General features: G+C 52.5%; 2 protein-coding genes across 11 annotated transcripts in view; one reads left to right on the top strand and one right to left on the bottom strand.

Moving 5' to 3' along the window:
* Positions 1–17030: 17030 nt before the first annotated feature.
* On the bottom strand, positions 17031–24271 carry LOC149862175 (ubiquitin carboxyl-terminal hydrolase CYLD-like). 2 transcript variants are annotated; one of them, XM_090052683.1, is made up of 15 exons: positions 24032–24271; positions 23130–23571; positions 22543–22863; positions 22314–22419; positions 21147–21475; positions 20733–20901; positions 20238–20379; positions 19854–19976; positions 19282–19373; positions 18992–19055; positions 18637–18778; positions 18452–18560; positions 18137–18255; positions 17773–17989; positions 17279–17596 (listed from the first exon to the last, which is right to left on the bottom strand). In XM_090052683.1, the coding sequence occupies exons 2-15, from the start codon at positions 23550–23552 to the stop codon at positions 17412–17414; spliced, it is 2541 nt and encodes an 846-aa protein (XP_089908809.1). In that variant the 5' UTR covers positions 23553–23571; positions 24032–24271; the 3' UTR covers positions 17279–17411. The 2 variants fall into 2 exon arrangements, with proteins under 2 accessions (XP_089908810.1, XP_089908809.1); XM_090052684.1 differs by lacking the exon at positions 17773–17989 and having other exon boundaries at positions 17031–17596.
* A 156-nt stretch (positions 24272–24427) lies between these two features.
* Positions 24428–25109, top strand: part of RIPK3 (receptor interacting serine/threonine kinase 3) — a 31628-nt gene continuing 30946 nt past the window's right edge. For 7 of the 9 annotated variants that reach the window (XR_016443058.1, XM_090052694.1, XM_090052693.1 and 4 more), the window contains exon 1: positions 24434–24587. The gene's annotated coding sequence lies outside the window, so the exon portion shown is untranslated. Of the gene's footprint in view, positions 24588–25109 lie in introns of all 9 variants that reach the window. The other 2 variants (XM_090052689.1, XM_090052688.1) reach the window with 2 other exon arrangements.

Below are 25109 nucleotides of genomic sequence, written 5' to 3'. Positions count from 1 at the left end.
CACAGCAGGACAGAATGGTTTTGACACTATGGATTCCTGCTTGCAATCTCTAGATTTACTTTTTGAATCATGCTTGTATAACCTACCAGTGCTAACATTGCCTTGGAACCCTGGTTGAGAAATACTCTTCTAATAACATTTCCCGGAGGAAATTTTCTGTCTTAGTTATTGGTATATGATGTAAGGCTCTTCAGTGGGTCAGTGACCCCAGTATCCAGATTAAGCTAGATCAGCACAGCCCAGTCTAGAACATTGTGGGATCAGGAGAAGACCGATTCCAACCCAGAAAGCATCTTGGGCCGCCCTTCTGCTCTTAATGTCGGTGTGAAGTTCTGTGCTGTAACATGTCCAGTACATGGGGCAGTGTCACAGGAGCACTGAGGTGCCCTGTTCCTAGAAGTGGAGAAGTGGAGCTGCCAATCTCCAGGGGCAGCTCAGGTGCCCGTTGCTGTGGCAACCGGGCGGGCCATGTGACCGGAAGGGGGCAGGGCCGGGCCTTTATAAACAGCCCAGGCCACAGCTTAGGGGGCAGTTCCCTTTTGGCAGCTGCAGGAGCAGGAACTCTGCGGGAGAGCAGAGCTGATGGTTGCAGCATGACCACCCGAGCGGCTACGGCGTGGTTAGAGAGCCAAGGAAGCGTAGGCCGTATGTTATAAGCCAGAAGGCTTCTTGTTTGTTATGTTGCAGCCGTTTGGCTTATGGTTTAGTTATTGTTATACCGGAGGACTGGGTAAGGCTGTAGAGGCATGAAGAGGCCTCACGGGGGGCTCCCCAGTAGTTTGGGGGTTCCCGGTGCCCAGCAAGGGCACAGAGAGCGGTGCCAGGGCGGCACAGCGTTGGGTGCCACAGTGGCCACGGCGGGTGAGCACCGGAGAGGCGCTCAGCGTGTGGGGCATAGGCCCCAGCCCGAGGGGGTGAGGGGGCGCAGCATAGGCCCCAGCCCGAGGGGGCACAGCATAGGCCCCAGCCCAAGGGAGCCCAGAGGGGGGCATGTACAGTATAAAGCCACCCCAAGGGGGGAGGCATGTATTATTGACAGACAGCCCAAGACGGGTGTGGTCTAAAAGGGGTTCCAGAGGGCTTCCGCAGCCAAAGGAAGCCCAAGGAACCAGAGGGGCCAGGTAAGGCTCCGGCCGCCTGAGCCTAACTGGAGTCACATGATTGACGAGACCCAGTCGGCCTAGAGGGGCCAGGTAAGGCTTAGGTCGCCTGAGCCTAATTTGACAATCATAATTGACAGGACTCAGAAGGGGCCAGGTAAGGCTCAGGCCGCCTGAGCCCAATTGATACAAATAACTAATTCAGATTGCGGAAAGGCGCCAGAGAAGGGCGCTGGTTGTGGGCCAAGCCCGGGGGCGCCAGGTAGGGCGCAGAAGGTTAAGGACCAGATAACATCCAGGAAGAGCTGCGAGGCTTGGGGCGTGCTAAAGGGGAGGTAGGAGGCACGCATTGCCCATAAGGCAGGGGTGCATTGAGGCACCCCACTCGGAACGGGGAATAGTATTAGCGTGGTGTCCAGGGCAATAAGAGGCAGCCTCCCATACTGAACCTTATAATATCAAAGATGTGGCGGGCGAGTAGAGGGTGCTGGATTGCCTGATTGACACGGCAGGGGGCGCTAGTGAGATCACGGCGGCTCCTAGGCCCCACCCATGACAGGCAGTTCACCTCTGCCTGCTACCCCTAAGGTTACCATCTACACTGAATCTACCAGCTGGAGATCTCACTCACTGGACCCAGTGGAGCTACAGATAATATATCCCGGTGAGAATAAACTGAATTAAATGACAGCCAATGTACAGCAGTGGAAACCTAGCCAAATGACCCCAGTGCAGGGACCTGTGTGCACAGCCTTACCCCAGATGGTTCTGTGGCACCAGAGGAATCCAGATGCTCCTCCTGAGCTCTGAGATCAGGAGAAAGGCCCAGCCTCAGTGAGGGATTCACCCAGTACAGCAGGGGCTCAGGGAAACAAAGGAGGGCTAAGCAGGGAAGTTTTAGATGTTATCCATGCAAATTAGGCAACTGTAAGGACCCCACCTGCTTTAAGCACAACCTCATACCACTTCCAAAACAAAACCCAGGAGGCCTGGCAGCAAGTCCAAACCTCTAAATACCAGTTCCTTCCCAGACCAGAGATGTCACCCAGAGGTCCCAGCTCCATAACCTCACCCTGGTCTCTAGGCCTCTCTTTCCAATGGGATTCAACTATCTTTGCCTTTCATCAGGGCTGAAATGAAGAAGCCTGCTTGGCTGCCTCTTCTCCTATGGTCAGAGGAAAACCCCACTACTGAACTACAACCCAGGAGGGCCCATATAGGAGAGGGTAGGGACCATCTCCTTTAAGGGCTCTAACCCAGCGGGGACCAACGTATTTGACAGTTGTGCTACGAATTAACCCCACAACCTTCCCAAGTGCCACTCCAATCCCCTTACTCTGTCTGATCTGCTGCTCTGCTTTCTGCTTCCTTCCCTGTGTTCCTTGCCCAATTCCTTCCTCCTCTTTGTGCTTCTGGCTATGTGCTCCCTGCCTGATTTCTGGTTGTTTTGTGCTCTTTTCCCTATATGCTGCCTTGCTGTCTACCTGCTTCCTGATCTGCCACATGTCACAGGCAGAGGCACCCTGTGCCACCTGTAGCACTCATGCAGGTTAACTACCTGCTTTTTTTGTGTTTAGTAGTTTTTATGACTGAAAGTTAAGGCAGAGTACAAGTGCCAAGAAATGTCATGGGGGATACCTGTGAATAGGCAGGCATAATTTGAAAAAAATTCTTTGGCATTACTGAGACAGAGTTGAGGGAAAGTATAGCGAGAAGCTGGAAGTCAGGACTTCTGGGTTTTATGTCTGTTTCTAGTAAAGGCGAGGGTTTGAACAGAGTACCATTTTTGGAGGAGGTATGTGTTCAGACTTAGCTGTAGGAAGGGTTCAACTCTCAAGAGTTTGGGGAGTGGAGAAAGGGGGCTGGGAGGAAGAATGCCTATGTTCTTTCCCATATTCTACAGATGTAGAGATCAACAGGTTAGAGAGGGCTACGGGACAGGCCTCCTGAGATGTGTAACCCCATCCTTATATAAGAATACATGAAACAAGGCGTGTGGTAGTGATTAGCTACTTTGTGCTGACACCATTGAAATTCTTCATCTCTTTTGTTTCTCCGAGCCCTTTCTGGGACCTGTCTTGGGCTGGGTTTTTTTCTAGAACCCAGGAGGACCCATCCAGGCTTAGCTAGGATTAGACCACTCTTGGGTCAGATCCCTAGCTGCAGTAAATCGGCCATGGAGTCCAAGAAGTCAGTTCCTCAGTTGGAGCACAATTAGGAGGTTCATAGAAATCAGCAGAGCTATACTTTGGTGGCAGCCTCTAAGTATATAAGGGGGGTGTATCAGGAACAGGAAGAACGGCTGTTCACCAGGGCACCCCAAGGGAAGACAAGGTCTAATGGCCACAAACTGCTGGAAGAATGTTTTAGACTGGACATAAGGAGAAACTTCTTTACCTTCTGAGTCTCCAGAGTCTGAGACAGACTCCCCCCAGAAATGGTGCAAGCACTTACTCTGGATACCTTTAAGAAATGCTTGGATTCTTATCTTGCTGGGGTGATCTGACTCCAGCTGACTTCCTGCCCCATGGGCAGGAGGCTGGACCCAATGATCTCATGAGGTCCCTTCCAGCCCTAATGTCTATGAAATTATGAAATCTTCATGGGATGCCAAGCTGTCCTTCTTGTGACCATCTCACAGCTCTGAGTGACCAAGGCCCATGTGTTCATATCTGTGAATTTCTTGGAGGCCTTAGACTTAGCAAGTACAAAAGCCAAAAATTCTTAAATCTGGTAGAAAGTAAAATTTTAGGGGAAGTGAAACTAGGGATGCATCCAGTATGTGAGAAGCCCTGTGTTGGAAAAAAGGAGAGGAAGTGCAGGTGGAAGAATATTATTAGTAAACTGAAAATGAGACACCTTGGCATTTCTTTCAGGAAACTATTGTAGCCTGGGTACACCCAAGGGTGTGCCCTGAGCACAAATGGGAGGGATGAGGTGGTCAGGCAAGAGTGCTGTGGAAGGGACCCTGTCACAGGGGAGCAGTTCCCTCTTTTCTATATAGAGCCACGCTGGGACACAGTACTTAACTATATACATCTGTAGTGCTAGCCAGCATAGCCCTGTCGAGCCTATAACCATGCTGCGGGTTTTTCTTCTCAAGGTGGAAAACCTTCCATTTTTTGGTGTTAAACACCATCAGGTTCTCGGCTGCCCATTTCCTGAGCCTGTCAAGGTCAGCCTGGATTGCCCTCCTGTCCTCAGGTGTGGATGCTTTACCCAAAGTTAGATGTACACCTTGCTAGGGCTGTATGACCCCAATACTCTTTCCTGCTATGGCAGGGGGTCAGACTAGATGATCTGCTCAGGTCCCTTCCGACCCTAGAAACTATGAAAGTTTGGTGTCGTTGGCAAACTTGGCCAGTCCGCTTTTGATACCAATGTCCACGTCATTAATGAAGATATTGAATAGTATAGACCCAAGGACCGAGCCTTGAGGGACCCCACTGGTCACAGCGCACCACAATGATTGACTTGCATCAACCACCATCCTCTGGGTCTGACCACGGAGCCAAATCCCCAGCCAGCAGATTGTGGTGAAGCCGAGGCCACAGTTGGCCAGTTTTGCTAAAAGGTGATAAGGGGATACCAAATTGAAGACTTCTTTAAAGTCAAGATATATGACATCAATCTCTTCTCCCTTGTCCAGGTGATAAGTCACCTGGTCATAAAGGGAAATAAGATTGGTCAAGCAAGACCTACCCACAAGAAACCCTTGCTGGCTATCCCTCAGGATGTTGCCATCGGCCAGTCTTTTGGCTTCTTTGATAAACTTTTCTAAGACCTTCCCCGGGATAGAGGTCAGACTGATGGGCCTGTGGTTTGCTGGATCCACTTTCCTCTGTTTCTTGAAGACAGGCACCACATTGGCCTTCTTCCAGTCTTTGGGCACTTCATCAGAGCACCAGGAGTTCTCAAACATCCTTGCCAGGGGCTGGGCTATGATGCTATCCAGCTCCTTGAGTACCCTGGGGTGTAAACTGTCAGGGCTGGCTGACTTGAAGGTGTCCAGCCTTCAAGTCAGGTGTTCCTTCATGAGGTCAGCATTGATGGGCGGTAAGGAATCTCCCTCACCGAGGCCTTCCCGTCCCGTAATGGGCAGGGCATCCCTTGGGACTGGTGAAAAACCGACGCGAAGTACCCATTTAGCAAGTTGGCTTTTTCCTGGGCGTCAGTTGTCAGTTGTCCCATCTGGTTTAGCACGGGTCCAATATTGCCCTTGCTTTTCCTCCAGCTCCCCACATATCTGAAAAAGGGCTTTTTATTGTCCTTGATACTTGTACCTAGTTGGAGTTCATTAAGGACCGAACTTCTAGAAGCATAATTCATTAGGTTCTAGCCTGGTCTACTTCTCCCAGTGGGCAGAAACTTCCCTATTTCTCTCCATCTATTTAGTCAAATAAATGGTATCAGTGGAGTCTAGAACATGGGCAGGTGCCCTTGTCATTAGGTTAATAGGTTAAAGCACCCAAAAGCACTTCTCTTCCTGTGTCTAAATTTCTTGAGCAGCTTTTCTCTGACTCGAGTTCCAGGACTTAGCCTACATTACATGGATGCCTGAGTGATTCTGTTCTTCCCAGGAAGTTGCCTACAGATCGCCAGCAACAAACACCTATTTCCCTTCACAATCCCTGCTGTTTCAGAGTGCAGTAGTAGGGAGTTCCCCAGATCTGTTCCCCACTGCAAGAGGCAGACCTGGGCCTTGGTAATTCCAGCCCTGCCCACGTCTCGGAGAAAGTCCAGACCTTTGGACAGTGGGTCACTGAGTCCTGGGGGAAGTCATAATCCCTGGGGTTTGTACTCAGAGATGGCCAGGGCTTGGAGCCTGATAGGTAGGATTAGGGACTAATACTGGGACTAGGAGACTGTTCTGGGTAGAGTGGGACCTGTGGATTGGGTCACAGAGCATGGGAATCCTGGTCTGTAACCCCAGGGATTTAGAGGAAAGTGGAATTCGGTAAATAATGCTAGGACCTAGGACTCCTAAATTGTGTTCCTATTTCTGAGAGGGGAAATTTCTGGCACTTTAAATCAGAAGGGATAGGAATTCCTGGATTCAGCTTTAGTAGAAGTGTGGGATTGTGTGCAGTTGTGGTTCCCTTCTCTGTGCTGCCAGCAGCTCAATCCCCTGTTCAGATTGAGCAACCCAACAGTGTGCAACCCAACAATCTCCTTTGCATTCACCCGTTGTCTCTGTGAGCCCCTGCAAGGCGGGAGCAGTCCTACCCCAAGGCTGGGCTTTTCCCAGATCCTGAGCTTAGACAGCTAAATCTGAATTCCTCTGGGTTCATGTAGGCAACACAAGGCCCTAGACAGGATCTAGTTAAGTTATCTTAGGTAAGAGCTAGGACTCCTATGCTCTATCCTCAGCTGTGAGAGGGAAGTGATTTGTAGTGGACTGTTGAAGAGAAGAGGCCTAGATGTCAGGACTCCTGGATTAATTTGGGTGGAGATATTATGAAATTGTGGTTATACTCCCATGGCTGACACCACTGAAATCCCCTCTGTACCTCTTCAGTAACCTTGAGCTCCTCCTGGGCTGATTAAGTCCCTCCTTGGAACTAGGGTACCTTCTGGGTCCCAGCATTGGGATCACCTGTACACGTCACAGGGTTTAATCCTGACTAATTTAAAGAGGTTTATAAAATTTAAACTTTCTTATTTTTGAGTGTTGCGTAAGTGTTTGCATGCACACACTGTGTGTGCTGCGTGGCCCTGATTCCATTGGAATGGCAGGGGTTGTTTATATGTGAAGAGGCAGGGAAACAACCTGCCATCCTTCCCTCAAGGTCCACTGCCACCCCAGAAGACACAAGGAGCCAGTCTGCCATGGACCCTAGTCCCTCTCTATCCTGTTGCACCCCACTTCTGTATAATATGGGAGAGAACGTAGGCATCTACCCTCCCAGCCCCCTTTCTTCACTCCCCATTATAACTCGGAGAGCTTGAACCCTTCCCACCATCAAAGAGTCTGAACTCATATCTCCTCCAAAAACTCTAACCTATTCAAACCCTCACCTTTACTAGAGACAGACATGAAACCCAGAAGTCCTGACCTCCAGCTTCTCACTACACTTTTCCCCAACTCTATCTTAGAGGACAGAGGAACTGTCTGTCCACTGCACATCACTCCAACGGTCCCTCAGCCCATCCATCTACCCACACTTCTCTCTCTCACCATCAAACATGCCCATCCATCCATCCAACACCTATTCTCCATGAATTCTTTTGTTCCCCCTCACACCATCAGCCAGACCTCCCATACACATCAACCTGACCTCATATGCATCCATCTATCTACTGTGCTCTTCAGCCCCGGAAGAGTTGTCCTTACAGCACCCATCATCTAGCCCCTAGATGGCATTCCTTCTTTCTCTGCTCCATGTACCTGGCCCCATCCCTTCCCCTGGGATCTGGTTCAGCAAGATCCCCTGATCCCATCTCTCACCTGAGCTGATCCCTTCTGGGTGTTGTGCTGTCAGAATGGAGACAGGGGGATTATGGGGCTCAACACACCATGTGCTGTTCCTCCCCCTGAATGGAGAGGAGGAGTGGAAATCGCTACTATTTAACACCAGTCCCCTGGGCTGCTCAGCACAAGTGCCTTTCCCCAGCACCAGTGCAGCAGAGCCCAGGCCTGAGACACAGTGGTGAGTGGGAACAGGGGAAAGGGAGTGGAGGGATGCTGCCAAGCAGATGACCGAGAATCCTGGCTCCAGCTCTGGCTGTTCTGATTGGGCCTCAATGCCTTCTAGAGCTGGAAATCAACTGAGGAGTCCTGACTCCCAGCCCTTCCTGATCGTTATACCTCGTAGACCCAGGCTCAATTCTACAGATGGGCACAGAACCCAGGAATCCTGATTCCCGCGCCCAACACTTGAACCCACTACAGACGACTTCCTTCACAGAACTAGGATGAGAACCAAGGAGTCCTGGACTGTGTGTACCCCACCCTCTGCTTTGATCCATGAGACTCCACTCCCATCCCACAGCTAAGATAAAGCCCTGGAGTCCTAGGTACCATTCCCCATTTGCTATCCAACCCAACAGACTCCCGTCCCCTCCCTTTTCACTGCTGGGAATAAACACCGAGTCCCGGCTTCCAGCCTGACCTGTTTCAATCCATAAAAATGATATCATTTCTAGAAGATTTAGCAAAGAACTCATGACTCCTGTCAATGCTCTGCTGTGTCCTAATACCCCTGGTGTTTTACCCATGCTGCTGCAGATTTGCTACTCCAGGTTTCAGGAAGGAGGGTGGATGTCACATCACAGAGGAAAAACACTGTGCTGAAATCAAATCTAACCTTATTCCATTGGTCTGCTTTCTTTACAGACTTATTTCATCAGCCCAGGCTGGGATGGCAGGGGGATGACTGCTGGGATTCATTTATAGAAGGCAGGACCTCTTATCTGGCATATGAGGAGGGGAGGAACAAGTAGAAATTGAGGGGGCGTTGGCAGAGGTAGTGAAAGGGATCCCAGAGCTGAGTTACCAGCACTGAATGTGGGTGTTACCCAGGTAGATTTTACCAGATCAGAAGGAGGAGAAAGCAAGAGTGAGAGAGGAACAGCGTGGGTTAAGATAGAGGGGCATCACCAGGGCTTGGAAAGGTAGGGACAAAGGCTGGGATAGAAGGGGAGCTGTGAGGTGGGACTGAAGGTCATGAGCAGGGCTCAGCTTCATTTGTAAATCAGGCCTGGGTCTGAGTTGGACTGTGGGAGATATCTGCACAGTGGCAGGGGTCTGACACAGGGGAATGGGAGGAGATTCCACCCTGACCCTTGAGGCCACTAGGTCCAGCTGCAAGGTTTCAGCTGACTCAGTCGACGTTCCTTCTAAGTTTCAATTGCAGTACCTCCTTGTACAACTTGGACACATGGCCCAGGTTCAAAATACAGAAAAGATAAGGTTAGCTCCCCTTGGGAGGGGACACAACCAAGATCCCACAAGATCCTTGACAAGACGAGCCTTCTGTCAAGAGACAGTTTGCTGGTGCCCTGCCCTCTGGACAACTCCTCAGGGATTGCTAGAACTGGAGAATGCAGCATCCTTCAATCCAAGGTCTTTCCACACTCTGAGGGGAAACGGTTCCCCTGAATTTGCTTAGGGATTCACTGTGGCCATTTTCCATGGATAGGAAGGATCTCAGCCTGGGATCCAGCTGCAGAACGCAGAGCTGTGGATTCTCCCCTTTACAGAGAGCCCCATACCCTAAATGGCTTTGCCACCCCACTCCTGTGTCCTCCTCTGTGTCTCTCCAGGCCCACGAGCCCAAGGCTCTACTTGTTCCACAGGATAAGGCCAAGGGCACCAACATCTTCCAAAACAGCAAGGGAGACTTCGTTGTCCGCCCTGACTTGGGCTGCTACCTCATCACCACCCTCCTCAACGAAGGCAAGGACATCCAGATTCACAGCCTGCACCCATTCTGCCGCACAGGGGATTTCTACCTGGGCGGTGTGGAGGACTCCAACATCTACATCATCAAGAGCGACTCGTTTCGCACAGTGCAGGACCTAACGTCAGACAGGGGTGGCTCCGTCCAGAAGCTGCACTCCACCTATTGCAATGCCAACTACTACCTCAAGTGCAACTGCGCCTTTGTGATCATCTTTGTGGGGGGCCTGTTCTATGAGACAAGTGGCCTGAGTGAACCTCCCCACAGGCAAGACACACTGGATGCAAAGTTTGATCTGAATGGCTATTGCTTTGGTATCGGGTCTTACAAGGCAAGGCTCTTTAAGAACACAAAGTGGGGAGTCCACTTCAACCTCTACAGTGATGCAGAAAGCTCCAATCTTCATGCAGATGGTGGTGCCCCGACATGCTCAACTTCCTGCCTGGTGGCCTGACCCTCACCAAGGGTATCTCCATGAGTGCCTGGGACTGCATCAAGTCCCTACACAATGAGTCTGAGGTGCCCATCACTTGGACTGAGAAAATTACTCCCAAGGTGGGCTATGCCAAGAAGGAGATGTCCAGCATTGAGCAAAACTGAAACATTAGTGTCTCCACCTCTGTTGAGACTGGAGGCCTTGCCAAGCTCATAGCTCAGGCTCAGTTCTCTGTGTCAGCTGACTATGGAGGCAGCAGGATCCAAACAGTGCAGGAAGACTGGATCGAAGCCTGAGAGGAGGAGAAGACCCTGCAGGTGACCATAGCCCCCAAGAAGAGCCTGTATGTGTGGCAGTACCGCCTCAGACTGGGCCAGGATCCAGTCCTCTTCTGCCGTGACATCACCTTCACCACAACTGCCACCCAGCCCCAGCACTTCCCCTTACCTTCCTCATCCTGAGCCAAGAGACAGAGCTTGCCGATACCACCATGACCATCCTGCTGTTGTCTGCGTGAGTGACCTCTTTCTGTGTCAAATCCTAAGTTAGGCTGAATTTCAGCTCCTTTAAAGCAAAGTATTTTATTTTGTGTTCATATCTTTCCCATCTTTCTCTAGCTATTTACTTTTTCCTTTACCTTCTTCCCAAGCTTCTCTTAAGCATCTCAACAATGCAAGGAATTTAACTGTACCTTCTTTTTCTTATGATTGGGATTTTCAGCCTTATTTGTTCTTTCAAGGGTTATCTGGGGTTCACTCTGCAATAGAAGAGCCTTTCTCTTTTAATTCTCAATGAAAATACAGTTGTTTAGCATTCAGAAAGCTGTTGAGTTTCATTTCCTTAATTTACCTAGGGGTTATTTTTGTGCTTTTTTCTTTGTTTTCTAGCATATTAAGAAGCATACATTGAAAGAAAGTGAGTGTGAGTGAATGAGATGTCGCTGAGCACAGGGCCAGAAAAGGCTTCATTGTCCAAAAAGACCTCATTATCTTTGTGGGACTTCAGACCTGCACAGCCCTCCTAAGTCTCACTGTTCTCAAGGTCCTTTAGTCCTAAAGGGAAACATGATTCACCCCCACCCCATGTTTTCCATGTGCTATACAAGCCAAGCAGAGGGCCTTATAGGGGGCATTGATCACATTGGACTTAAGTTGGCCCACAAAACCCCATGGGTTGCACCTGCCAGCCTGCACACAGTTTTGGCAAGAAGCCCCCAGCCCTGGGCTTTTGCCATGCCAGCACCCTGTTTTTCTGCACCCCGCATGGCTGAGAGTGTGCAGCGCGCAGCAGTGCACAAGCAGTGATGGTGTGCAAATTCCAGGGTGCCTGGGATTCCTCTGCAAGCTGCAGGCCACAGCTGGGAAACCCAGCCCTTCAAGGTTCACCCTAGAAATACACCCCGCTTTGTCACCCTCTAGGCAGAGGTGCCCCTAGCACCCATCCCAGGTTTATGTGGGCACAGTGATCACTCCAAGCATGCAAAGTTGCTTCGCCCAGTGGTAAAAAATTTACTTTGGTCTTCAAATTAGGGGCTCATTGTGGTCATCCGAACAGTTCCCCAAATTGTGCATGGCACAGGTCATCAGGTACCCCAAGGACTGTACCATGCCAGGGTTTGTCAGCAAACCATTGCCAAGCCCATTCATTCCTGCCTTGGCTCTTTGTTGTCCCCCCCACCTTTCTTACAGTCCCTGCTGCAAAGCTCCAAAAAAGGACTTTCTCTCAGCGTGAGGGACCCTAGGTCAATCAGTGATTTAGGGTGTCACATGGGCTTTTGAATAGTGTGAGTGGTGCTGCAAGGCAACGGCAGCTGCCCCTGCCAGCACTGCCCCAGCACCCTCTGACACCCTGAGCATGAGGCACCCCTTCGGGTTTTGCATCAGGCAGGGGGGCCTCACACCCCTGCCTGGCAGCCTTAGTGCAGTTTTAGTGTGACAGTCACCCACCCCAGTGCTCAGCCAGGCAGGTCCCCCATTGCCAGGATGGCTCTAGCTCTGACACCAAGCACACTAGCGGACCGTAGCACTGTCTCCTGATCTCCCTGTGCCAAATGGCTCAACCCAGGACTGACTTGGCTCTGCCAGACTGTTTGGTGCCCCAGAGAAAGATACTTTCTGCCCCATGGGCTGCACCTGCCAGCCTACACATGGTTTTCATGGGAAGCCCCTTGCCCTGGACTTTTGCCATGCTAGTACCCCACTTTTCTGCACCCCACATGGCTGAGACTGTGCAGCACCCAGCACTGTCATACAAGCTGTGACAGTGTGCAAATTTCTGGGTTCACCCTAGAAACACCCCCTTTGTCACCCTTAGGCAGAGGTGCCCGTAGCACCCACCCTGGGTTCATGTAGATGAGGTGATTATTCCAAGCATGCAAAGTCACTTCACCCAGTGGTCAAAAATGTACATCAGTCTTCAAGTTAGGGGCTCACCCTAGTCACCCCAACTATTTCTCAAGTTGTGCATGGCACAAGTAGGCATCCACACCAAAAAATGCACAGAAAACAATTACCAAGCCTGGTCTTCTAACAGAATTCACGCTGCCCACAGCTGCACCTGCCCTGCACCCAGTGCCAGCCACTGTCACCACAACCCCAGCACATCATGCTTGACAAGGCTGTTTCACCACAAGGGGCATAACTCCTCCTAGTTCAGCACATTGTGTTGGAACAATGGATGTCCACAACCACTAGCACCAGGGCATCCTCTGTCCCGGGACATTCGAATAGGGGCAGCATCTCTTCCACCACACTGGCCACAGGCACTGCTGTCAGTGACTTGAGTTCAGAGCACAGTGGTGCATGTGGTGATACATCCTGTGTGGGGTCTGAGCACCAGGAGGAGAGACCTGGGACCTCCAGCTCCCTTCAAGGTATGTTGCCTAAGTTGTACTAATTTGGAGAGTCTTGTGTATGGTGAACTGGGCAGGGGTGCCAGTGTGATTTTGCCATGACATTAAAAAGCCACTGGTGATGTCATATGTCAAAATGCAGAGCACACAACCAGGTACTATTAGTCTGCTCTTTCTTTGAGGTTCCACTTACTCGTGATTTTGAGTTGTCGCTCTCTGCAAACCTCGAGGGACACAGACACTCACAGGCAGCTTTGGCAATGTTGAGACAGCTGTTTCAGGAAGACTTCTACCTTTCAGAAAATGATCACTGTTCAATCACATGTGTTTCAAGTTACACTTCTGATTGCTACCGCCTCCCCCAAGAACCATTAGGAGGGCCAGCAGGGCTGCTGATGTGCGAATAAATCGGATCATGAAGAGTCTGAATGAATGCACAGAATGGATCAAGGAAATCAACCGACAAGTTTGCAGGTCTGTGGGAAGTGTCACTGGGGTGCTTCATGAGATTAAGCAAGAAACGCAAAGAAGTAAGACACAAAATCAACAGGACCTACAGGTCCTGGCTTGGATGTGGATCACCATTTTGGTCCCGATGGTCATCAGGAAAGTATCACCTTCCCACCCCTCAGCTTCCTCGCCAAGACCCCAACAAGATTGTCGTGCATCCAACCACTTCCAAGTGACATGTCTCAGTTGAGCTCTGATGAGTGATGACGTCCTAAAGGAGCCCACTGCACACACAGGCTCTTATCCTTGAGGAGTTTAACTTGCTTCTTGTGATGCTTGGACGTGCTCATGCAAATTGTGCACCAGGGTAAAACTAAAGGGAGGAGGTGCTGAGCAGCTTTCTTTCTGACAAAAAGGAAGGAACATTTAAATGCTCCTTCATGCATTGATAGCTGAAGGAGACCACTGCCCAAGGTGCTGGGGTATGGGAGAGCCCTGAAATTGCGAGCAAGGTGCCTGCCTGTGCTGCTGTGTTCTGACTGCGTCCTCTGCACTGGTTACTTCTAAATAAACCAGGCTGAACCAAAGCAGTTCCTTACACAGGCCATCAATGTCCCTACCTGATGGAGAGGACCCTGTTTGGCCTGAAGCACTGGTTACCCACTGAAGCCAAAAGGAGCAGATTCTAGAGACAGCCCATCAGAAATGTTTTCTAGCATCCAATTATTTCTCCATTGATTCTTACAGCAGACTTGGGAGCCAGGTCTGGGGCCCAACTATGAAATATTATGGATGTCTTCCGGTATTCAGGGCAGTATTGGCAAAAGTCATCATCCTCATCTCCCTTCCTTCACAGGATGTAAATCCCCTCCATATCCCTGATCAACCTTCTTGCCCTTCTGTATATGGTTTTTTTTTTTTTTTTTTACTTCTTCTATATCCTTTTGAGGCATGGGGACCAAAACTGCACACAGTATTCAAAGTACAGGCACACCATAGATTTATAAAGAGTCATAATAATAAAAACTTCCTGTTTTGTTTCTCATATTTCATTTGACCACTGAAATAGTGCACTGTCTACAAAGACTCCAACATTATTTTCCTATGTGGTAACAGTTAATGTACAGCCCACCATTGTATATGCATAGTTTGGGTTATTTTTTCCCATTTATATCACTTCACCCTCTATCAACACTGAATTTCAGTTGCCATTGTATTGTCCATTCACTCAATTTTGCAGGTCTTGGCAGCCTGCCTTGGTTTTTACCACTGTGTACAATTTTGCATCACCTGCAAATCTGGCGACCTCACTACTCACCCCCTTTCCAAATGATTTATGAATATATTAAACCACTGCCCCCAACCCAGATCCCTAGGGGGACTGCACTCCTTGCTTTTTTCCATTCTGAAAACTGACAATTTATACCCGTACTATTTTCTATCCTTAAGCCAAATTCTGATCCACAAGTGCAACTTTCCACTAATACTGTGACTCCTCAGTTTCATTAGGAGCCTTTGATATGGGACTTTATCAACAAGCATGTGCATCAGGGTCATCCAGCTGATACAGTATATATGGACTTCCAGAAAACGTTTGACATTCTCAGGGAATTCTAATATTTTAGTGAGCCATGGCCCCCCTTTCTAATTAGCCCTGCACCCTTATCAAGTGCCACTCCAATCCCCTTCTGCTGCTCTTCTTTCTGCTCCTTGCCCTATGCTTGCTGTGTGGTCCATTGTTCTGCTTCCTTTCCTGTGCCCCCTGCCCAATATGGTGATTTGCTTTCTGCTCCCTGTCCTATCTGCTGTTGTGCTACCTGTCCTGCCTCCAATTTGCTATGTGCCACATACAAAGGCTGCTTATGCCACTTGTAGCACCCATGCTGCAGGTTGGTCACTCCTGATGTGAGTGATTTAACTGAATCTTTTTTTTTTCTCACAGGTTGAACTCTCTTCTTAATGGGCTAATTCAGATTCAAATATGCAGTTCACATTAAAGATCCTATTGCTGAGCATTCAAAGGTTATCTGCATTAAATTCCTACAGCAGCTGCAGGGACCATGTGAAGGTAATCCCACAAATCCACTTGGTCTACTACCTGAACATCCACCTAGGAGGCTGTGTGACTCAGGTCTGCCCCGTAGACATGGTAATGGGTGCACACTGCACCTGTAGGCTTCAAGGCCTGGATGGACCACCCACCCTTGGTACCATGGAGGTCTTTACCCAGACAGAGCCTATGAGCCTAGCTTCCACATAGACAAAGCCCTACACTCCAGACTGGAAGGGCTGCCTGGCATGTCTGCTGGAGACTGGCAGCTGGAGCTCTGGCACCCTCACTTGTGGGATCTGCTTGCTGGTGAAGACTCTGGAGGGCCAGCTGGGGGAGCTCCAAGGGGAGGTGAGCAGGCTGCACGTTAGGGAACATGAGACAGGGATCAACGTGTACTGCTGGGTCCTGCACCCGGAGAAGGACACCATGGAAACTGGCTAGAAGAAGGGCTTGAGCAAGATGACCCAACCAATGGTGGGTGGAAATTGGTCACTTCAGGTCCGAAGTCACAAGGCACATCAGTTGCTCCATCAATAGCCCTGCACAACAGCTATGCAGCTCTCACAACATGATGGACCAGGCATCTGTGTCCTCTGCACTGCAGACAGGATGGAAACAGCTGCCCCCACCAAGGAAGCAACAAAGGATGAGTGTTGTGGGATACTCCCTCCCACTGGGCACAGAATGAGCCATTTTTTCATCCAGACCCTCTTTCTTGAGAGGTCTGCTGCCTTCCAGGAGGTTCTTGGTTATTTAGGGTCCTCACTTTCCTAACATCATAAAGCAAGTGCCAGAACTCTTGGTGGTCTATGTCCATCTCTGGGAAGGAACAGGCACCTGGTGGGTTTAAGGAGGGATTCCTTGGGTCCAGGGCTCCTAGGTTTTATTGTGTTGGGTATGAGCCTGTGCATCCACCAAAACATTTGGGGTTGCCAGTACCCTCATCTGTGCTATTTGTGTCTAAATCCTGCACTCAGCACTCCTTGAGGCCCTGGTGGGCTGGTGGGTCTGCGTGCCAGGCTGGACCTTCCTCTGGTCTAGGACCTCAGAAGGATCAGCCCAAACTATATAAATCCAAAGTGGTTTAGATCCAGGGCAAGGAAATTTTGAAATTACAGCTGCTTCAAGGGAAAGTGGTACAGGATTTCATTGCCATCAAATGAAGACTGATTGAAGCAGCAGTTTCTTCACAAAAGTCCAGTCTGCCAGTCAGCCCATGAGGTTCAAGAGTTAAGGTAGTTCTGATGCCCCTCTTGAAGGGGGTATAGATCAGAATATGTGGTATAAATTCATATTCACAAAATATGTGAAGAATAGATGGTCTAAATTCTGCTCTCTCCAGAATTTAGACCACTTATTTGGAGGTGGGGAAATGGGACACAGGCCCTTTACTTTCTGGGAGGTTCCAGCTTTGATCTGGGCCGGGGGCAGGGGGTAGGGAATGGGATATGAGGTTTTCCTCTTGAAGGTGCAGGCTTTATGCAGGGCACAAGAACTGGGTGGCTCAGGGGTGCTGAATTAGCAGAAGTTAGGGAACCATACCAGTGCCAATTTTGCCCCAGCCCAGGGGACACTGGCTTGCTCATGGGTGGAAAGGAGACACAGGGGGCCAGTAACCCTTTAGGCAACAAAGAGGAAAGGGGTTCAAAACTCTGAAAGATGTATGGGAGCTTTCTCAAGGCAGTAAGGGCAGGACTGAAGATACACCAAGAAATAAATTCCACACACTAAATAGCAAAATAAAGTGCAATTTTATTTAAAATACAATTTAAAAAAGTAGTTTCTCTCCCTGTCCCTTCCTTTTTGCATAGTTTTACAAATCAGCAGCAGAAGGGGTAGGGTAGAAGATACAGTATAACGGACCTGGGGGGGAAGGGACGTCCACAATGGAACAGATCAGTGGTAGGGGGAGAGGGTACAGTGGAACACCCCTTTAAGGGGTACCAGAAGCTGACTGAAGTGACCAAATACTTCTCACCAGTTCCTTAACAGCACAGTTTCATTACAGGGCAATGAAAGTCCTGATAATAAAATCGATTTATCTTTCCCTGAGTGGCAGTCCTGAGTCTCATACTGCTGCTTTCTGCATCCTTCCCCGCAGAGTACTGGAGGGAAGGGTTTATTTGTAGAACCCAAGGGCAGTATTGTGGTAGAGGCACATGTAAGCATCACAGAGCAGGCGTCGGGCACAAGGAGGCAGGGACTTGGGGTCCAGAGCTTGGAGCTGCTTGGGGGACATCTCCAGGTAGTCGGCCACCTCTGGGCATGGGGTGACCCGCGGGATGTTGAAGCCATTCTGGCCACCTGGAAGAAAAAGGAAGGGAAGGGATTAAAAAAAAAAAAAAAAAGCGAGAGGGGGAGAGATACATAGAGGGGAAAAAAGAAGTTAGATGGAAAAGGCAGTGGAATCATGCCTACAGCAGCTCCCAGGATGTCCACAGCACAGAGCTGCCCCGTATACCCCCGTGTGCACATCTCACCGTGGCGGTCTGCCATGCTGTCAAAGAAGAGCCAGTGCTCACGGTGGGGCCCATGGCGAGCAAATGCCACGTAATGGCTGGTCTGGATGCAGAGGACAGCATAGAGCTGCATAGTCTGGCGGGGCAGAGGGACTGGCAGAGGGGGCAGGTGGGAGAGCTCTGGGGGCAGGCGCAGCAGCCGGGGGTGGTGGGAGCTCCGGGCCCGGTGACGGTGCACCTGTGAGGGTGCAGAGAAGGGTGACTGGGTGTGACCTGAGTGTCATGCCTCCATTCCCCACTGTGCCCCCAACACCTCCCCCTCTTCCACTCCTTTCCCCATCATCCTGTGGGCACTTCTTGTGTTGCCCCCTGGTAGCTGGGTTACCTGCTGGCAGCAGATACTGCAGTACTGCCGGATGCTGCCTGCTGTGATGTGGGGGTCCCCATAGCACTGGGGGCATTCACTCACCGCCAGCTCCTGGCAGATACAGCACTCCCGGGGAGCTACGAAGAAGTGGGGAAAGGGTCCATCATCTCCAGACCCTGGAGTAGATACCTCCTGCCCATACCCCCACAGATGCCCACTTGCTGCCCCAGCTCCCCTAGAGACACCCTCTCTACTCCCCCCTCATAACAGATTTCTGTTCTTGCCCCGTGCAGGCTTTCTGTCAACCTGCCCCTACCCTCCATATTCCTTTACCATCCTCCAGCAGGTCTGTGAGATCCAGCTGCAGGGTAGGCAGGATGGTGGCAAAAGCCTTGAAGTCCTTCCCATTTCGAGGCATTTGCAGGATCAGACAGGAGGGGGCCTGTTGGAAGGGGAGGTCAGTGCTGAGGGAGGAGCAGGACAAAGCCTGAGCCCCCATCTCCCAGCCCAGCTCTCACCTCTGTGAACTTGAGGTCACCGGTGGCCAGGGAGCCCTCCAGCAGCTGCTGCACTGTGGGGACCCCCTGAGTCACCCCAGGCAGGGCCCCCTCCATGAAGATTTGGTAGAAGATGCAGCCCTGGGGGTCCTTGTCTGCTGACCTGGGCATAGAAGCAGGCTTAGTAGGGGTGTGATGAGGGGGATGTAGCTTGGGAAAGGAGTGGGTTACAGTGGGGTAGGGAGCACTGGGCGAAGTAAGGAGAGAACTGGGAGTGAGTGGGGGTAAGTAATGGGGTTGGAGAGCAGTAAAGGGAAGTTGGGAAGTGGATGGATAGGCAGACAGCAGAGGCTTGTGGGGGAGTGGGAAGGCTTACCGGATATTAAAGAGCGGCTCGCCCTTCAGCACCCGGAATAGCAGGGTGAGAAACTCCTCGGGGTCTGAGGGGGGGACACAGATGAGAGCAGGGAAACCCCCTTGCTCCCCACTGCCCCTCTGCCATCCTGCACTCACCTTTCCCTCATACCCCTCACCGCTGTTCCCCTGAACTCCCACCCCCTTCCCCTACTGTTTCCCCTTATCCTTTCCACCACTTTGGGCTTCTCCCCTCTCCATCCCTCCCCCACCAGACTCCTTTGGTCTCCAACCCCCATTACCCCACCCCACCTTTCTCCTCGCAGGTGAAACCCGGGGAAGATCCGGCAGCCTCCAGCACCCGGCGCAGGGACATCACCTTGGTGGCACAGACGTAGCCGTGCCTGGGGTGGAGGACAAGGCAGTCACCTGCAGGGCAACTTGTGCACTAACCCCCTCTGCTCTCCACAGGCTCCTCAGTACTTCCTACACAGTTCTGTTGTCCCCCCCTGGCTTTAAGCACACCGAAAACTCCCTGCAGACCCCTGCTCCCCATCTCAGACCCCTCCTGGAGCCCCCCCGCTTCTCTCCACCTCCAAAGCCTCCATCACTACCAACCTCCTACCTCCCCACCACAATCCACAGATCTACATCTCCCAAATCCCCCTGACTCCATTTTTCTGCCTCCCCAAAGACCATTCTTCTCCCACTCCACAGACCCCTGTCCCAGCTCTATCACAACCCTACCCGTCTCTTGCTACCTTTCCTACCCCTTCTGACACCCCTGACCTCCCTACTCTGCTTCTCCCCAGAGCCCTCACTGGCCTCCATTTCCCTGGTGCCTCCCACTTGCAAGCACTGTCTCTCCCCTCACAGGGTCTCACTTGCGCAGGGGGTTAACGATCTCAGTTCTCAGCAGGTCCCGGGTCTCCATATAGGATTCTCCATCGTTCTTGTCTGCTGGGCGCAGAAGCAGGGAGTCCAGCACTGAGCTGAAGGTGAACATGCTGGGGGAGAAGGGACAGGACACTTAGGTTCAATCCCAGCTCTGGGATAGGAGGAGAGTCTAATGGGTAAGCTGAGTTGGGCAGGGAGTCAAGACACCTGGGTTCTCTCCTCAGCCCCAGGATGGGAGAGGGGTCTAACGGGTTAGAGCAGGGGGGCAGAGTTATACCCCAGCCCAGGAGAGGCGTGAGATCTATTGGCTAGAACATGGCAGAGGCTGTGGCTATAAAAGCGGACACCTGGGTTCTCAGGGGGTCACTCACCAGAAGAGGGTGGCATCCAGGTAGCAGGAGTTGCAGTGACCCTGAATCCCCTTCTTCCAGCCGGTAAGCCGCTGGCCCCCTTCCTCCCCCAGTGCTGGAGGGGTGTTCTCCAGCACCCGCTCGCTGGCATAGATGCGGAAATCTGGGGGGAGGGACAGAAAGGGAGATCTGAGGGGAATTCATCCCCACACATTTAGATCTTTCCCAATCTCCATTTCCTTGCCTGTGACTCCCTGCCCCACCCTGCAGAGGGGTGCCCCCTCCTCCCATCCTCCAGCCTGCTATACCCCCTTCTTTTGCCAAGTCACCTTACTATAGTCCCCCACCCATCTCCTTCCACCCCTCACTCTACCTTTATCCCCCTTCCTCTGCCCTCCTTCCCTTCCACACTTCTACTCCATTCCTTTCTTCTCTACCCCATGTCCCACTACCTTGGGATGTGCCCCATCCCCTTTCTGTCCCATCCTACTACCCTTCCTCCCAAATCATCCAAACCTAGTGAGTTGCAGCGCAGCACAGGGTTCTCTAGGGGCTGGGGTGCCCCGAAGCGGGAGTCTGGCCGGCAGTGGCGCAGCTTCACAAAAAAGCCCTTGTCTGGTGGGCACTGGAAATAGCGTGTCCCTCGGTAACTCCCATCTGTGCAGCTTGACGCCAGTGGCTCTTCCTGAGGAACCATGATCCAGTCAGCTTACAGATATGGGAGTTATGTGCCCCCCCCACCTTCAGGAAAGTGACCCCCCCCCTTTATAGGAATAGGTGGTGCCACTCAACACAGATATAGGGTTTCAGTGTGCCCTTATGGGGAGGTGACCCTACTGGGTACAGGGGCTTCTATGTCTCGGTGGGGAGATGACCCCTTTAGTGGCTCCCACTCTTTGTCCCACAAGCATCTCATCCCTATTGTCTTACCAGCTCTAGGCCAGCAATGGTCTCCCTGACTTCTGGTAGGTTTCCAATCCATCGGATGACCCCATATATCGGGGGATCGTGCACTTCCACCATGGAGTAGATTTCCAGTGGAATCACAGGCGTCTTCTCTTCATCATCCTCCTCTGGCTCCTTCTCCTCCTCACCCTTGTCCTTGTCCAAAAATATGGAGGCAAGTGAGGCTGGAGGCCCCTTTGGAGAGTGCTGTTCTATCCTGGGTGGATACCGGATGGATGGGGAACATGATGGGTCTTTAAGAAACCCTAGAGAGGGGTTGTTTATTGAGGCCTTGCGGTTATGCTCAATCTTTTCTGTAAGAAAAGGAAACAAAACATGCCAGACCTGACTTGGAAGGTGGCTTGAAGGGAAGGGCTACCACCGAAGTGCAGATGGATGACAGCGGATGATGGCCCTCTTGCCCAATGGGAAAATGCTACCATTGAAGTGCCCATGTTGGCTTCACTGGATATCAGTGGATATCACTGTGACAGCCCTATTACTAGGTGAGGGAACCTACCATTGAAGCAGCCATGGTAAAAAAATATATCTCACTGGAGGGGCGACATTAGCTGGAGATGATGTCATTTAGACTCCCATATAATTAGGTGGAAAACCTGCCACAGAGTGGGCCCCTTTGCCCAGATGGTAGAAGCTGTGTCATGAGGCATTTATCTTCCATGACTGGGAATCAAGCTAGTGGCATGGCCATCCTGACTAATGGGAAATACAATTTTAAGACAGGAGATACATTTCTAGGGCAGCGACTTGGGATTCCTGCCGGGTGATTTGGAAAACTATGGTTGGGGCAGCCAGCTTGGTCACCGAAAAAACCCTCTGCTCAAGTGGATGCCTCGGGCACTGCTTTGCCCACCCACCCACGTGGTGGCCATCTCGATTATGTGACTATCCAGCTTAAGTAGGATTAGAGCTGCAGGCATACCCATCATTTTCATCTCAAAGGCCCACATCAGCCTGGCACAGAGAAAAGGCAGCTCTACGTCTCATGGTTGGAAGTGAGGCCACCAGAGTGGCTATCTTTAACACTTTTCTGAGTGAATATTACAGGCCCTGGAATGGGTATTATAAGCCCTGTGGCTCACGGTGAAGCTCAGCCAGGCTCTCAGCCTGGATGTCTGCTGTAGTTCCTACCTTTATATACTTTGGAGACTGGCAAGAGAATCCCATGCTCTGGGGAAGGAAAACGGCAGAGGGCATGACCTTTGAAGATGCCATCCCATGAGCCAATGGGCTGGTCCTGCAGGGTGAAAAATAAGGAGGATGAAGGAAGGGGTCCTGGGTGGGGGAAGGAAGCCCTGCCTAAGGGAATTTCGCAGTGGGATTCACCCTCCCCACACAAAGGAATTTGAGGTTTCATTACCAGGTGGATGCCCACAAAGATGCCAGCATTTTCCTTCTCCGGCAGGTAGTCGCAGAACATCACGGTGCCTGTAGGATGGCTGTCATCCATGTTGAAGAAGACACGGTCACCGAGCTCCAAAGGAGGGGACCTCAGGGGGTCATCCTCCACCTGCTGCAACTTGCTGCGAGCCTTGGTGCTGCCCCAGCAGGGCCTTGGGGGGCTGCCTTCATCTGGTTCAATCCGACTCACAGGGACAAAGACCCCGCAATTCTCCTGACATGAGAAGAACTTCTGGTCTTTGAAGGACCCGTCTGTGAAGCCCTTCCCAGCTGCTGACCCCTGCGGAGGATGAAGTATATGCACGTGGAAGTGATGCATCAGCCAGCTAGTCTTCCTGCCCCCTGTCCCCAAGAGGGGAAAAGCCCTGTGACCCGTCACTCACCCCCACTGAGCAAGCAGTCCCCTGCCCTCAGGCTGGATCAGATCCAGCACCTCCAAGAGAGGATAGACCCCATGAAGCACTCGCCACCCCACACTCTGCTGTTCCCCCACACCAGGGTGAGATTGGTGCCGGTGCTCCCCAGAGTCCCCATTGCCTCACTCACCACCAATTCCACCCCAAAGATGATCCCAGCTTCATCTCTGTTCTTGCTCATGGGTCCCCGGTAGCGCACAACGCCTCTCACTTTCTCCCCAGAGGCCGAGATGATCTGGACCCGGACCCGGTCCCCCCGGCGCAGGGCTGAGAGCCGCTGGAGCAGCTCCTCCTGCTCAAAGAGCTCCAGCCGCTCCTCCCCATTGGTGACCGCCTGTAGCAGCCTGGCGTGGGGCTCACTCAGCTCCAGCACGGCTTTGGAGGGCACCTTCACTATCTCCTCTGTGTCCAGGACTTGGGCCCTGAAGGTAGGGTCCCGGGAGGGGGACACCTCTAGGGGTGCAGCCTGGCTCAGGAGGCTGCCCCGGGGTACCCACAGCTCTGTGCCCCCGGGGAAGCCCTTGATGGAAATGTAGAACCGGCGCGGCCTCATGGCGATGGGTAGGCTGGACCTGGGGTGAGAACAGAGATCAGAGGAGGCAACCCTGCTGTGGGGCTGATGGGGAGGGGGAATGAAGGTGGGGGGTAGTGGGGAAAGCCTAAAGGAGAAACCAGATCTGGAGGGGGAATGCCCAGGCGAGAGGCCTAATGGGATGGGAGGCAGAACTGAAAGGGCAGTGGGGGTGGGCGGCACAGGACTCTGCTCAACTCATGGGGGGAAGGAAATCCCTGATGGGTGGAAGAGATTGAGACAGTACAGGATGGAGGGGGGCGTTTGGTATGACCCTGGGGTGGCAGGGGCTCAACACCCCTATGCCAAAGGGGTCTAGGAGCTTGCCCGGGAGGTTGAGAGCTGGTGGGACCCAAAGGGGCATCTCCACCCTGGTCCCAGTGCTGGCTGATGGGTCACCCTGGGGTGGGAGTGGGGGGGAGGAGGGGAGGAGGCGGAGCCCCTCATACACAGATGCAGACCTTGGCCCCGCCGCCGCCTTCACTTCTCCAGCTTCATGGCGCGGCTCCCGGCCCCTCCTCCTCCAGGACGGCTTCCTCGCTCCGCCTCGACCCCCGGGGGCAGCCGGGCCCGGGCCGGGGGCGGCGCGGGCCGGGGCGGCCAGGCCGGCGGCGCGGGGCGCGGCCGGGGCAGCTGCAGGGGCCCGGCCCGGCCCGGCCCCCGCGTCACCGTGACGGCGGCCGCGGCCCGGGCTGGAAACTTACGGAGGAGGAAGTGAGCGAGGGGCGGGGCGGGGCAGGGCGGGGCGGGGGGTGTGAGCTCCCGGCGCAGCCAATGGGGAAAGCGGGCAGGGAGCCCGGGGCGCACAGAGCGAGCGAGCTCTAGCGCGCGTGCGCACACGTTTCTGCTGTGCACGTGTGTCCGTGTGTGCCTGCGCCCCGTGCTGGAAGGGCTGCGCCTTGGGGGGGGCGGGACACGCGCAGCTTTGTGCACCCGGCTCCACTGACATGCAGCCACCTCTGGTGAGGAGCAGTGCACCCAGGAGGACGCAGAACGAACGAGCCCCTCTGCAGTGTGGTAAGAGATGCGGCTGGACCCTGCATCCCAGGGGAAGGGCTGGCGGGAAGGAGGGCAAGGCGCGGCTGAGAAGGAATTCAACCTGTGGGGCAACAAGGGGCGGCAGAAGCTCAGGGAGGGGGTGCAAGGGCCAGCTGTGCTGTATAAGGGGTGCTAAGGGGCAGCAGGTCCCTGCACATCTGGGTGCTGCAGGGGGACTTGCAGGTCATTTCAGGAGAGGGCAGTGGAGAAGCCCCGGGGTTTGCATTCATGAGGTCTCCCCCTCCAGGTGGAGCATGAGGTCCCCAGTACACTGAGCTTCTCACGTGGGGGCTATGGCCCTCAACCTCAGCACCAGTGCATACCTGGGTCAGCCCTCCATCTCCATACCCTCAGCACCACAAATTGCACCCCTGCTATTCCCCACTGGACACCCAGATCTCCAAGCCCCTCTCTTCCCCCCTACCTTTTCCCCCATCATTTTCTCCAAGTCTTCCCCCCCAACTGCTGTCCTAGCCCCTTCTCTAATTCATAGAAAATTAG

The sequence above is a fragment of the Crocodylus siamensis genome, chromosome 6 (assembly GCF_052110815.1).
Source record: "Crocodylus siamensis isolate JL-2025a chromosome 6, ASM5211081v1, whole genome shotgun sequence".
Classification (NCBI taxonomy): Eukaryota; Metazoa; Chordata; order Crocodylia; family Crocodylidae; genus Crocodylus; species Crocodylus siamensis.
This window is presented reverse-complemented; position numbering and strand designations above follow the sequence as displayed.